General features: G+C 42.8%; 1 protein-coding gene across 1 annotated transcript in view; it reads right to left on the bottom strand.

Moving 5' to 3' along the window:
• Nucleotides 1–551: 551 nt before the first annotated feature.
• Nucleotides 552–15,221, bottom strand: part of tcf7l1b (transcription factor 7 like 1b) — a gene marked incomplete at its 5' end in the record, with an annotated part of 30,151 nt that continues 15,481 nt past the window's right edge. The window contains 9 exons of the mRNA XM_079222564.1: nucleotides 552–1,447; nucleotides 1,985–2,036; nucleotides 2,238–2,345; nucleotides 2,438–2,597; nucleotides 2,746–2,880; nucleotides 4,624–4,707; nucleotides 5,156–5,258; nucleotides 5,820–5,955; nucleotides 12,803–12,886. Coding sequence (XP_079078690.1) covers nucleotides 966–1,447; nucleotides 1,985–2,036; nucleotides 2,238–2,345; nucleotides 2,438–2,597; nucleotides 2,746–2,880; nucleotides 4,624–4,707; nucleotides 5,156–5,258; nucleotides 5,820–5,955; nucleotides 12,803–12,886 — 1,344 coding nt within the window. The 3' untranslated portion in view covers nucleotides 552–965. The remainder of the gene's footprint in view (nucleotides 1,448–1,984; nucleotides 2,037–2,237; nucleotides 2,346–2,437; nucleotides 2,598–2,745; nucleotides 2,881–4,623; nucleotides 4,708–5,155; nucleotides 5,259–5,819; nucleotides 5,956–12,802; nucleotides 12,887–15,221) is intronic.

Genomic DNA, 15,221 nt, shown 5'->3' with positions numbered 1-15,221 from the left:
TGAATAAAGATGCAGTAAAAGTGCAAGAGGAACCGGGAACCCAATCCGAGTTTAGTGTGCTGGGATGAGGCTGACCTGCTTTTTTGTCATTGTTGTGGGACGCTATATTCCGAGAGGGAGCAGACGTCTATTATTTTTTTATTTGAATTTATTTTGGGCTTTAAATTTTGTTACTCTGGTTCAGGCGCTCATTTTCCAGTGTGGTTAGCCTAATTCTGCTTTATTAATCATTAAACTCCCTCCCACCATCAGCAAGGTTTTTATGAAGATGTTCTTTACAGAAATAAAGGAGAACACAATACTAAATATGGCAGGTGTGTTATGGACTCTCATTCAATTTGAGTGTGGCTGTAAATTATTCTGCTCATTAAATCTACATTTGTAACACCTACATAAAGCTGTTATCGACTTGTTATGCACTGTGGTCCCTAGTATGAGAATATTAATCTAAACCACATTACCTTGTTAAAGAAACCTTCCTATGAAATGAGAAAAACATGGGTTGACAGAACACAAAAATACAAAAAGAGACATTTATTTTAAGAAACAATTTCAAATGTTTATTTAACATGTCAAAGAAAGGGGCACAGACTTGTGAATCGAAAAGGGGGCTGCAATTATTGGCCAGTACTATGACTTAAACTTAATACTAACATTAATCAGGTTTTGGCTAAAAAGAAAACATGTTTTTGTTCCTTTTTGTTTTTATAAAGAAACGTTATGTACATTGGTTCTTTTATACAAGAGGTTCATTGGATAAATGCATCAAAAAGAAACCAGTTCTGCAGTAAACTTTACAAAAAATACATTTTGTTTTCATTCAGAGTTGTAGAAAAGGAGATAGTCAAATATTGACCAATAATATTTCTTCCTTTTCATTATTTAGAAAAAAAGCTGTTCTAATACCTATTGTAAAGAAAAGCAATATACAGCACAATAAATGGGAGAAAATTGCCTTTGCAAATTCATTCAGTTGGTTTGGTAACCAAGGAGAGGGGCTGCGACTGGAACAAGGCATGATGGGAGTGAAGGGCTGCCTGATGGAAAGGGGAAGGGGGGGAGAGCATGGAGGGGTGCAGAGAGGTGAAGGGGATTGGCCGGGTGAGGATGGGTGTGGTCGAGTGGCTACCTGAAGTACCAATTGGGATTGAGTGGTGGGTGTGGGAGGAGGAGGAAGAGGAGGAGGAGGAGGAAGAAGAAGATGTGGATCCAGAAGCCTTCCCATGTAGGGAGAAGTGGTGGTGCATGCGTCCCTCCGGTTTGGTGGTGAGCGATAACGGCTGTGCCTGCTCGGAGTGAGTGGCGGCAGGCGCAGCCGGGGAGGCCAAGGCTGCAGAGGGAGTGGCCGGTGAGTCCAGCATGCTGCTGTGGGACGACGCTGGGCTGTCACACATCTTGTCCGAGGGCAGGTACTGCACGCACTGCTTCTTGCTTCTTATCGAAAAGTCTGGCGGAAACAAAAGAGAAGTGAGGAAGCTGAATTATGGATTTCCTGTTGGCTTCAAATCTGGTTCATGTCCCTCAATGCTGCCGCTGACAGAAGTGAACAAGTGATTACCAAGACAGTGAAGACGATGGCAGTGAAAGTTGGGAAATTCGACTTGAAAACACATTGCATCTCAGTGAGTGAAACACGATGTTAAACATATTCAGATGGGATGCCTTCATGATGCCAAAGAAGAACAGGACACACTACACCAATATGTGCAAAGCTGTGTGGAAAGCTCTCTTAATTTTGGGAAAATGACAGCAGTTGTTTGGTTGCACAACAACAGACATACCTGCCTATTAGCATTGAACCTCAAAAGCTGCTTGTCAAAGTATAGAAGCAGGGAAAACGTTAGTAGGTGTTAGTGGTGAAAAGAATTCATGCATAAAAGGTAGATTCAAATAATAGAATAAAGGTTCAGTGTAGCAGGTGGCACTTTCCAGTTTGTGAAGAAGAAATCAAAATAAAGGCGGTCGGAAAGAAAAGGCACCTTACCTTCTGGTTTTGAGTCGGGTTTATTGTCCCTCTTCCTCTTTTTCCTCTTTCCCTAAGCAGACAAAACAATGCTGTTAAAAACAGTTTTCATGGGGAACGTAAAGTCCTCAATGACATTGATTTATAAGTACGAACGTGTGATTACTGTAATTAACTGAGTAACATTTGACCCAGCCTGGCGAGAAAAAGGGGCTTGTTTCTAACTTCCACTACTTATTAATAGAAGAGTTGATCATGGAAATGTGCGACTCACATAGTTATCTCTTGCTGACCACCCTGGATAGAGCTGGGAGTGGAGTTGCCTCTCTTTTCTGGCCAGCTCGTAGTATTTGGCTTGTTCCTCTCTTGACAGGGAATGCCACTGCAGAGAAAAATAGAGAAGACAGAAGATATCAAAGGATTGCTAAAACACACAGAGAGTTGTAAACTCACATGCCCATCTATGCTACTTACCCGTCTTCCAAGGATCTGGTTGATGGCAGCGCTCTCTTTCAGAGTGCACTCTGCCACTACTTTGGCTCTCATCTCCTTCATATACAGCATGAAAGCATTCAGAGGTTTCTTGATATGAGGCCTCTTGTCCTCTTCTTTCTTGGGAGGAACGGGGGATTTCCTGCTAATCCGAAACATGGAAAAATATGCTGTTAATAAACCGTGAGGGGTAGAGAGATGCTTGTGAATTATAGCCAACAAGGGGAAATATTGTGCACAACGCAAATAGGTTTTGATACAATTAAAGACTTTATTTTAAACGTTCTTACGCATGCATTGAGGGGCTCATGTCACTGGGCTCCTGTTTGATCGCCGGAGAGACGATGGCGGGATGGGGAATGCCGGTCTGGTGGAGGCCGTGCGGACTGGTCACCATGTGAGGGGAGAAGCGGCTGGACACCAAGCTGTGAGGGCAACAGGATTCAACATTTTAAGATTCTGGTTCAACAGCAAACCTCTGTTAACCTGACAAGAAGAGGTTCAGCTAACTTGGCACATAATCGCCCTGCCTTAACCTCCGGGGGAAATTCACGGTGCCCACTGTGTCCGTCTAGACTAAATTCATACACACAATGAGTTACATGCTTGCTTTTGGTTGAATTAGAGACTTTTTCAAAAGCCCCTTTATTCAGCAATGGCTGGAGAAAAGTGGAGTGTGTTGTTGCCCGGGTAACAGCATGGCCGTGACACCTGAAACCACTTTCCTTACCACGTACCAGGGAGCGCTCTGACAGCCGTCCGCACAGAACACCTTCACAGTGTCTCTCTCTATTTCCAATTGTTAATACAATGGAACAGTGTAATGGACAAGGGGGGGATTACGCCCCATGTCCCTCTATCTTACACTCTATTTAATGTTAGATTGGAAAATTCCTCTATTTGAACATGTCCCACAGTCATGAGAGACCAAGCACAATATAGCCTTGTACTCTCAGTCCAGAGTCATCAGTTCCACCTTAAGATACTCTGTGTGGACCAACCCAGTCTTAATATATAGAGAGACTTTTTTAACTGTTGCAAATGTAACTTTGGAGTCCAGGTTGAAAATGCTCACACAGAAAAATAGTTCAAAGCTGAATCCTCATTCAATATTTACTCTCTGACTGAATATAATTTCTGACCTAAAGTAAAGGGTAAAAAAAATAAACGTGTATAATATATCTGTTATTAAGAACTGATGTGTTGCTTTATTTTAAATGTTTTCTATGAGCCACTTAATAATTCATGCTGTATAAACAAGGAGGTGCCATATCGTCCCCTCGGTAATAAACCTATACTGACTAACTCTGTAAACATCCCACATAGTCCCTGATGAATATCTCCTTGCTGCTCCAAGTGATGGCATGCACTCAAGCTCCACATTTTGTAAATAATACTTCCATTCGCATTAATGCAATGCAGTCATATTTACATTTCCTAAAGTTTGTTGTTGTCATTCGATATTTTTCTTACTTTTACTCTTATTTGTTTCATTTTTATTGCAAAATCCCAATTTGAAAGTAAAAATAACAGATAATAAATGAAATACAGTAACGGTGAGGTGTGTTTTGATTGTTGAGTCCGTCTCCGAATGAAACTCTCTTTCTGAATATTTTATCTCACATGAACACCGGAAGGCTCGCTACAAATCTTTCCCATTTTGAAAGTGGGTCAGAGAGTTTAGTCTGATTTGACTTGTAGGTTCAGATGAGCTTTGATTTGTCGTTATTGATTCTCTGCCCTTTCATCTCTGCGGTGTGTGTGAGTGTTGTGGGGCGGCTCAGAACATTGGCTTGACCACAGAAGTTTAGCTCATAGAAAAAAGACAGGAGTAGAGTGCTGAATGCCAATAATGCCTTCCCTCTATTTAAGAAGCTGAACTTGTCTGTGATAGACTTAGACCTCATATCCCTTTGCAGTCCTGACACAACTGCAAGTGTTTTATTCAAAATAAGATTTCTGCTATTTCTGAAAAGTGTTGCCAAAATAGTTTAACAATGTAGACAATTGGAGTTTAAAGGTGCACACCAGCCATTTCTGTAAGCAATTGTTTAAAAAGGCTGGCATAGAGAGCAAGAGAAATGTGATTACAGCATGTCATGGAAGCAGCAGATATTAGATGTCTCCCTTTGGGAGGGTGGGGGTGTTGCCGAACATGATCCGCTCACCTGGACATGGATGCATTCATCGCAAGCGCTGGATAGGGGTGACGGAATCCCCCCGGAGGGATGGAGTACATGGGCTGGCCCTGCCTGAGAGACAGAGGGAGACAGAGTGAGGTGCGGATCAAACACAGCTGACAGCTAACCCACCAGCACTAATCCTCTACTCATCAACTCAAATCCCCTGCTTGTGGAACAGCGCCGTTGCAATTGATTACGAGAGCCGTAGTAGAACTCATAAATGTTCGTAAATTCCTCCTGGTGGACTCAAATGTAAAAAAAAAAATGCTAGTGTACAGATATGGCGCTCCTGCACTTAGACAACAGGGCATACAAATCAGACTTCACTTTAAACAAACATTTAAGAAATGGTGTCCTTGTCATCATTTTATTCTTGACTTGAAGTTTATCAAACTAACCTAAATCTTAACTCAGCTCAAGTAGTTGGCCACAGAGTTGATTTGCCAGCATCAGCGATTTGTAACTAAGAGCAAAACACATCTGGCTGAGTGGACAGCTGTAAATAAAAGTGACTTACTGTTGCATGAACCAGCCCAGAGGGTGTGCGATGGAGCCAACAGCACCTGGAGACAGCGGGTAGTATGGAGAGAGCTCTGACGGGTGAGGTGTCCGAGGAATACCTGCAGATAAGAAACATGCTTTAACAATGCAGTGAATACCTGCTGAGGTGACATGCTCTTTACGTAGGGATATTTAAAACAATATTCAACATATCTGAAAATAATTGTTATACTCTTGATATTCCACCCAAAATCAATCTGCCTTCAGAGTAAAGCAGCTGTGGTGAATTAATTTTGGTGTTTCCAATAGGATCAGTTTTCAAGGTGGAAAAAAAGACAAAATGTCCATAGAAACTTGCTCAGTACTTTCCAAACTAAAACCATTTTTCCCCCCCTAAGTGTGTCTTAACATGCCGTTTCCTTTTCAAACGTCATGACCCTGTCAAGCTCATTAGCCTTTGTTTGGGCCCATTACAGTGCAGGCATCCTGGTTTCGGTGGATGTTTCGATACTTCTTTTCAACTGCGACAAGTGTTCACTATTGAATACATGGCTTTAAGCTGACTGCAGCCATTTTTTTGCAGCCACATTTTAGGACTACTGACAGGTTTTATGTGGAATATCACGTTAACATCTACAGTGTACAGTGAAGTGAATCAATGTCCATCTATAATAAATTACCTGTCTTTGGGTCGAGGATCTCCGGGGAGAGGTGTGACGGCGGTGTGCCGGGGGAGAAGTGTTCATTGCTGTAGGTGATGAGGGGTGTCAGTGGGTGGACATGGTGGGCATGCTGCACCACTGGGACTTTGTTGGACTGTTGATGACGAAAAGAAACAAGAGAAGAAGAGACACAAATAAGTTATGAGCAGGAGGCTACAAATGTGAAACAAGGGTCTGACGCATAACATTTAAAAGATAGTGAATGTAATCCATCCTATTATGCTTGTGGCTGAAACAAGCATATAATGATCCCACAGTGTATACCGCACATGAATTCAGTTTCCCATTGTTCAACAGAAATGCATGCAGTAAATAGGCCATCATGTGTGAATGCCCTCTACGGTAAACATAACATCAGTCTGTGCGTGTGACCGGCCCTGTGATGCAATCTGGACCAGCACCAAGGAACACTAAAAAGCCCTGCAGGCACATGCCAAGACCATTATGGTCATTTAGCTGAGGAGAGAACTGTTTGTTCAGTCCAACAAGAAAAACAACGGTGCTACCAAGTCCAAAAGTCACACCAGTGATCCCCAAACAAACACTACCAGGCGAAGGTAAACTAAATACCCATAAACAAGTGGAGACAGCATCTCCCACTCTGTCCCACAGCAGTCCCTTGATGGGAAGACACAGACGCCCATGGGTGGATTAAACTGCCACGTTAGACTGCAGATGACCCTGATGTAGGAAAAACACTGAAAGTTCTGTATAACTTGAGATACGGGGTGAAGAAGAGAAAGATGGAACTTCCTTCTACATGCAGCGTGGATCTTTTAGCTGTTTTAACAACACCCAATGCACAGAAACTAGCCGAGATCTGGCCGGTATTGTAGCTACGAGGAGGATAATGAAGACAATAATAATAACCAGCGTCTCTACTTTCATTAGGCAGCGCTCAGCCTCGCAGTCATTTCCCCTGGCTGCCTGGCTGAATAGAGCACTTGTTGGCTCAACTTGTCACATGGGAGGGTCAAGGGGTGGAGGGGGTGGGGGGGAGAAAGGAGTCTTGTTCCTCCAGGCTAACCTTTCTTCAATATCCCTCCCCACCCCCTTCTCAACCTCTCGTCTCTCTCCAACGTGGTCTGCTAGGGAACAAGGTTTGCATTGAGACTTCTGTACACTCTCTTGCTTCACGATGCTAAGAATTGTTCCAAATCTTTGCTTTTTTTTCCGCCACTTTTTTTTTCTTTTTAAGAGGAAGGTCCAACCTTTTTCCTCCTTTTAAAGCTTCAGCAAATTGGTTTCTCCAGTGCCTAAAGCACGCTTTGATTCTGTTAATGCCAGATGGAGTGAGGAAAATATTTACTGGTGTTAAACATGGCTATATTAAGATCACTTTGCTCTGGACTTGTTGGGGTTTGTCCAGACTTAAGAGCATATAAGGTCAATGCATATTATGAAGATGCACAAAGAACACAATTTCACACAACACAGAGAAGACTTTGATGAAGCTTCATGGCAGAAATAGTGTTGACCTGCTAGGTTGAAATCCCATGTCCCACATGTCATGTATATTTGAGTTGTGCTTTGTTGTTCTACTTAATGTACAATATGCCTGAATTCTCCATATATTGTGAGGGCTGTTTGAGACCTCTAGACCTGGGTGCCAACACATTTTGGGAAGCACTTCAGTGAGAATTTGAAATGATGCCTATTCATTATTCATATCCTGGAATACACCAATCGTGTGCTCTACACATATTTCTAAGTTTGAAGGCACTAGTTTTAACTTCGGGTTGTCTTTCAGTTCAGCAGCCCCACAAAATGTGGAGAAAAATGGAGTATGCAGGTTGCACATATGCAAAACTATTCTGAACTGTATCCGATCTGCCAGACTGTCTCCGTGAGGAATAAAGATGGCTATTTTATCAAGCAAGTTCCTCTTCTTAAATCAGATTTTTTTTTATAAATCAAAATCTGCATATGTTTTTGAACAAATGTAAATGTATTACATTCTGAGAGCGTAACATGTGGTTTTGTGAAATTGAAAAACTAGACTAATGGCTCTATCATGAATTAAACCAAACACGAAGGAATCAATGCCTTCTTTCACTTCGCTTTATGTGTAGAGGTAATATTCCTCTTGCCCATGAAAGCTTCATACGTCTGGTTTCATGATCCACAAGCAAAGTGTAATAAGGAAACCACAAGGAACATGAGCCGTGTTTTAAATATAAACAACATCTACGTGATAGGACGGATAAAGGGCAACCTGGAACCAGATGGTATCTACATCGGCAGACAGAAATCATGCTCTTTACATAGACGTGCTTGTTGCAAACAGGTCTGCAGTGGTGCATACCTCTCAGCGAGCAAGTGAAAACACCCAGAACTGGTCTTTGGATTGGACATAGTAACAGGAAGGTGTAAAGGGTAAAAAAAAACAGCAAAAAGTTGCTGAGCCGGTGCAGAGAAAAGATGTCTGTCTCTTAAGGGTTTAAAGCTAAAAAGGCCGAGGTGGCAGTACCTTGCTTGGCTGTCCAACTTGGAACGGCGCTAAGAAAAGCACAGTCCTTGGTCAGTGTGGGTGGAGGGGTGGATTTCATTCAAGCAAACATGTTTTTGGATCCTGCACATCTGAATTGAATTACTAGGCAAACAGCCGATGGGGAAGAGAGCTTAGAACAAACTGAATAACCCCGCAGCTTTGTGTGTCTTTATGCTCGGTGATTCTGGGTGGGAGGCTCAGAGGCCTTTCAAAACTCCAGGAAAGACAGGGTGAAAAGAATGCCAGGCATGCTGAGAAATCCAAGCCTTGTTTGTCAACGCCAACAGGAAGCAGACGTGAGAGGGGACTGACCGTGTCGTATGTCTTTAAAATCAACCACTCCAAACTATGCCATTCATCACAGACAACGTGTGCTTTGCGTCTGGTGAGCGACTCTGAATGGGTCAATGGGAGTAATATTCTAGCTTAAAATAATACAGAGCAGAGCGGCGTCATATTACTGGAGTGAATATCCCCAGTGGTAATTAGATAAATTGAGAGAGCTCTTAACACAATCCACACTGCATAAATATACACAAACATGGACTGGGAACTAGTGTGGTAATAAATATTTGTGAACTGACAGTCATCAATTCTAAATCCTAAATTTTCTTCATTTCAGAGTTTGGATGGAATCAAAGCACTGGTTCCTTTTCTCATTTCTGAAAAGGATCTTACTCTGCAGTGGCCCAGCAGGACTGCAGACCTCAGATCAGTATTCAGTTCAATCCTCCCAAAGCCTTTGATTTCATGATGGATCCCAGTTGTTCACTGCCTAATGCAAAACGAGAGAGTCTCCACGGAATCCCAGTCAAAGGTCTGTTGGAAGAATATGGGTCTAAAGCAAGTATACGTATCTCTATGGGAGAAAAAACCCAGCAGATTTTCAGTTAATATCTTTACTTAAAGTGCCATATAGCCCTGAGAGTTGAAGATTGAACCGAACACATGCAGCGAGACAAAAAGCATCTGGAATGCAGCTCTAAACCTTACCACTTCAATTTACTTTAACAATTCTGTGACTAAGTGACTTATGACACGCTGACAGGGCCATATCCCTCAATCACTTGATTACTCTAGACAGCGCTAATACAATATTGAAACAAAGAGGGCAGTTCTCTCCCTATCAAGTGGAGATCAGCCCGTATTTGAGCACTGAGTGCACCGTGATCTGAAGTTACTGAGGGACAGACACCTCTGGTCAGTTCCACCTCATTAAAGAGTCACAGCTCCTTCTAATCCAAAATAACAGTCCTCGTCCGTGTAGTCGGTAATGACGCAGAGAATAGGCATTATGGACAAATTACTGCAAGTGACTGAATGACCTCAGAGAGGAAGGTACGCAGCCTTGACATCATTATCAGCAGAGTATTAATGACTGTGAATCTGTGCGTTGTGGAAGATGAGTACGAGACACACATGATTCAGACAGCAGCGCCTTCTCATCCTCTCTTCTCCTCTCCTCTCCTCTCCGGTCCAGCTCGGTCACTACTGATGGGCTACATGTTCCCTATACTGCATCACCTGGCCCTGCAGCGCCTTTGATGTATTATTCATGAAGAGTGCAGGGGTCTCTGTGGGGGCTTTGGGGTGCTGAACGTATTTGTGTGTGCACGGTACATGTGTGTGTATGAAAAGCTTGCTCCCGTCTTCCCAGTGCTCCCACCACACCAGCACCACCATTACTATCAAAAGCAATACCAACTGAATGCTAAACAAACCTGTCTGTTGAATAATTGAGGATCTCAGGCCAGAGCAGGCTCTGATTAGCATACAGGCCTTATGGACCCAATCTGCACAGTGACAGCATGGTCTTTCCCTGGACTTTGGTATCCACCAAACACTCTGATTTCTACTTAACATCCTCTTATCTTGGTCCAAATTGCCAGAATTGGGAATGATAGGGATGATATAATTCACCAAAAATAGTATTCAAGTGGAGGCTCGCAAGTGGATGATTTATTGATCTGTAGAGACACTTGACTGAGCAGGTCTGTAACTAATCGACTACAAAAGCCTTTTCAGTAAGCTAACATTGTGAATAGTTGACATGTATATAAAAATATAAGATGTGCATGTGCCTACAAGCAAATCTTGACAGATATTCCAAACCATGACAGTCCATCATAAAAGCAAAACAACGATGTCAGATTTAACACATGCTTGCAGAATGACTGCAGGACTACAGGTCTGCTCCAGGAGTCCCTGCTGGTGTCTCCTCTCCTCGGGTCTCTCTCTCTGGCTCCTCTTGGCCCTGGGCAGTAATCCCTGGCCCCCCATGTGTGCCCATCCGCTCCCCCTGCTCTCATTAGTGCAGAGTTGGGGCCTGGGGAGCCTGCAGGCCTGGGGAGCCAGCCTGCTGCTCCCCTCCCACTCTTCCACTCTCTCCACGGCTGGAGTAATGAGCACATAATCAGCCTGGCTCCCTGTCAGCAGCAGCACACCAGAGGGGCATGTGGGCTCCTGGCCCAGAGTGGGGGGTAAGGCCACAGCGGGGTGTTTCGCTCTCTATCCTCCGTGCCAAGGGTACACCGCACCCGGTATTAGTGTTTCCCACCACTAATCAAATGACCCCCTAGTCACAGGTCACCAGATCAAGCATGGCGACTTCCTCTTTTAGTTCACATACTGAAAGCTAATAATACACTTTCAATGAACTTCCCTACCTTTTGTACTGCTTTAAAATGAAAGTGTTGCACCAGTTCTGAGATACTAATGTTATCCCATATTCTTTTTCAGCCAAATTAAGTGTTTCATTTGGAATCTTTGGCATTGGACTGCACATATATTAGAGCTGTGCTATTGAATTGCAAAAAAAATTGTATAATGATATAAAATAGCGCACAGTATGGACTCTAATTTAAAACCAAGATACAAAGAAGCCTCTTTCAATGCTAACAACAATGTAGAACCTGTATAGGTAAGTTCCTATGTGCAGATACGAAGGTGTCTAAAACACATTTAATTGCACACAACAAACAGATAAACATTGCAAACTTGAGGAAAGTACATATTTAAGCAGACAAAGGTGAAGGCTACTTATTATTCCGATGATGTGAGGAACAGTTCTCCCACAAAACAGTTGGATTCCTCACATTCTCAGTCTTCTACAATGTTTCTCTCTGTATTGACTTTTCTGGATTAATGACGTTCAAAGAGATGAAGGCCAAGAAGAAAAAAAAAAGCACCGACACAGCCACATGAAAAGTAGCAGCAACCACTGAAGGACAGAATAGAAAAATAACTCAACCTCAGTCAATGTGCTTTCATTTCCTTTAAATTCAACTGCTATTATCATACTCACTCATTTGACCTTTTCTCTTAATTAAGTCTCCCTACGTTGTAGATTCACAAATTTTTCTAAAATTACACATTGTCTAAACTACTTAGAATATGTTTTCTGCAACAAAACTTCACACAGTAGCTGCCGTGTCTCACAGAAGAATCAACAGGGTCACTGCCAGGTCAGCATTTATTATAATAAATAAGTATAATTGGTTTCTATTGAGACTTAAGTCAGTCCTGGATTCCCATGAGCAAACTCCGTCCCATCACAACAATGTCCCATTGACTGCGCTCAATGAGAACTTTATCATGTGCATCGCTGCAATTATGTGATCCAACAAATCAACCACAAACTCAGCAAGCACATCTAGTCAGGCTATGTAAGGTCAAGTATCAACAGCTGTATTTACAACAGTGTAGTGACAGTGGCTTTCTGCTCCGTGCACTGCTTAATATGACTTCACAAACTAAAAAACGCCCTGATACAATCAAGCAGGTGAGGTGCCAGATAGATGCCCATGTTATCGAATGTTTTCAATCTCAAACACACATCCCTCAGCGAAGCCACAAACCAAACAGGTCTGCTGAGGCCCTGCATTGTCTAACCAGAGTGAGACACCAGGATGACTAGTTCACACCTGTGTGGGAAAGTTCAAGAATGACAAGGAGGTTTGAGCTTGAGAGATTTATGGAGTTTTTGTGGCAAAAGACAGACAGGCTGTTCAGCAGTTTGCCTGCGGGTGCTATAGGGGTTGAGGAGGAGGCTGTGCATGGATGGATGGATGGGAGCCAGTCAATTTACATGCACACTATAACTTGTTTTTTGTGAATCACCACATCATGGTGATCGTTTGATTAAAGCATATTTGCCAGTAAACTGATTCACCCAGTAAGTTAACACGATTTGTTTGATAATTAAGTTAATGTCCCGTAGGATGTAGCCCGGAGGAAACATCCTATTAGTGCCATAAAATAAGGGAGGGAAAGTGGTGGGACACTGCTGGTGTTCACAGTTATTTGGTGTGTGAAATTTTGATGTGGAAATTATTGTTCATTTTTTTCTTCCTCCTCCAATCAGCCATGGTGCTTTTTTTGTCAAACACAGTTTTTTTTTTCCTGGTACACTACATCATAACAATGTTTTTGGTTTTGAGTGTCTACTTACCAAATGCCCCGGAGTTGGAGAACGGGAGTCTTTTAGTCCTGCAGATCCAGGAACGTCCAAAAGAGGCCATTTCATCTGCAGATACTGCGGGTGACAGAGAAGGAGCAGAATTTTATAACAGAACCAACTATTTGGCAGGGAAAATATCTACAGTAATAAAAACACAAAATATATAAGATTTAACAGAATGCATTGAAAGAAAGACATGATGGAGAGACCAAATAATAAAAGCTAAGGCTCTATTTTACAACACAAATATTGCCCTGCCGTGCTACTTAACTGAAGCATGCAAAAGTAGTATGAATGGCGTCTAGCCTGCAGACATCTCCAGTAGACACCTGTACTAGACGCACACCACTGCTGGAGTCAGACAGTGATTTCTGGCACGGGGTAGAGTAGGGAGAGCAATGTGAACACAACGGACTGGTGGAGGACTGTGAAATTGCCGTTTGTCAAGGAAAAACAAGAGGCCAGCTGTGGGCGCCCGTCGCTGAGCGGGTGGGAAGAGACAGCTGGAAGGAAGCCCCACTTACAGAGCAGCAAAGAGGTTGAGCTGCGGACTCGAAGCTAACTCCCGTCTCCATTGGTTTGGCCTTTTGACCCCCCCAAAAGGTCCCTCCTCCATTCAGTATCACTACTTTTCACACATGTATCAAAGTTATCATAAAGGGTTTTGTGTAAGTGTTTGCTTTCCCTCTTTTTTTTTCTCACGTAACAAAGATTTCCGTCCCCGTATTACCGCTGCCCGTTCCTTAGCCGCTGTGCAACAGAGTTAGAGCTGTGCGTACTCGAGGAGAACTTTTATGATTTACTGCTTCATACAACAAGCTGAGCTTTTTTTTTCTTCCTCCAGCAATGGAGATAGCATGAAGCCAGAGCTCCAAAAGCACTGCTCCACCATCTGGTTTATGAATCAGTTTAAATACCGGACACAGCAGCTCGTCATGCATGTGGATTTTCTCTCAGGACTGGTACAATTTCAAATTAATTAAAAGGGTTTTGTATATTATAGGTAACATTTTGCTTATCCTGGCCAATGTAGTATGTATAAAGGTATCATAGTACATTATTTAAGATGCCTTTTGTACATGGGAAAATATTATGGGTTATAAATTCTGTCTGGAAGTTGCGATTACACAATCTCCCCATGCGTCCTCTGTTTTTGTTCTACAATGTACACTGTCCTTTATATTTAAATAGCGGTGCGCTCATGAATTCCTCTGCACAAACAGTTTGCCGTTGACCCATAGCAAACACATGATGAATGGAGAAGATAATAAATAGTATCATTTTTTAAATGTTTTGTCTGCTTTTTAAAAGTTGTTACAGGATAAATTATGACCAACTAGCAAACTGGAGGAGTCATGCATTCAGGTTCTGATTTTTAAAAGTTTATTCATCACTCAGGGTTTGTAAGGAGGAAGGAAGCTTCGATGGCTGTGGTTTAAAAATGGAAAAGACATTATAGCAGGAGGGGGAAAGGGAGAGGAGGGAGAGAAAAAACATTTTCAGGAATGAGTTTGTCGGAGCAGGCAGAGGGTATTGTTTCCTGACAGCTGGGGTCCAACAGAGACCGAGGCAGGGGGAAGGGGACCCTTTTTCCCTTCGAAAAGGGGGGAAATTCTTAGAGTTGACATCAGCCCTCTTCATTTTCACTATACTGCTCAAGGCTGAATCGTAAGTTCCAACTAATGGGCCCAAGTCCATACAACTGTCAGGAGGCAGTTGCTTTTAGAGGCTGCTATTGAAACTTTACTCTGCTGTGTGCATGGCGCCTAATGAATGCTGCTCTCCGGAGAAAAAATCCAAAACAATGCAGTTTTCTCTGTCTAATCTATGTCAATCATGAGTCCTTCCACAAATGAAACGAGCGCTATTGTGAGCGTTTGGTCTTGCCCTGCCGTGCCCAGCCCGGCTCTCCCACCCAATCCATCCCTTATTTGACAGCTTCTGCCAGGACTGAGGAACATGCCTCCAGGCACTTTTTTTTACTGAGCGCCTACTTTTCTTTTAATTGCCAGCATGCCCTATGGAGCAACTGTTCACACACTCCCTGAAGCATCCAGCCAGGTAATGCCAGCCGCACACTGTCACATTAGCCCCAGTCCAGACAACAGCAGCACACCACTCACAAACAGAGAGAGCGAGAGAGGGAGGGTGCTTGGGTCTATGAGTTGTTTCGGGAAACAAAAGGTGAGGAATTGTGGGCCATGCTCCTCAGCAAAAACTTTCTCAGGGAAAAAATAGACCACAAGGGAAGTGTAAGAAAAAAAGTAAGGACAGCTGAATGATAGCCAGTGCATAAAATGGATGATTCAAATTGTTATGACATGTGATATTAAATGGTTGTAAAAGGTGGAGACAGGAGATACATTGTTATCAATGTAACTGCAGGACATTTAGTGATGCTTTACACATG

Source organism: Taurulus bubalis, assembly GCF_910589615.1.
Source record: "Taurulus bubalis genome assembly, chromosome: 8".
Lineage (NCBI taxonomy): Eukaryota > Metazoa > Chordata > Actinopteri > Perciformes > Cottidae > Taurulus > Taurulus bubalis.
The sequence above is the reverse complement of the archived record's forward strand: the minus strand, read 5'-3'. Positions and strand labels throughout refer to the sequence as shown.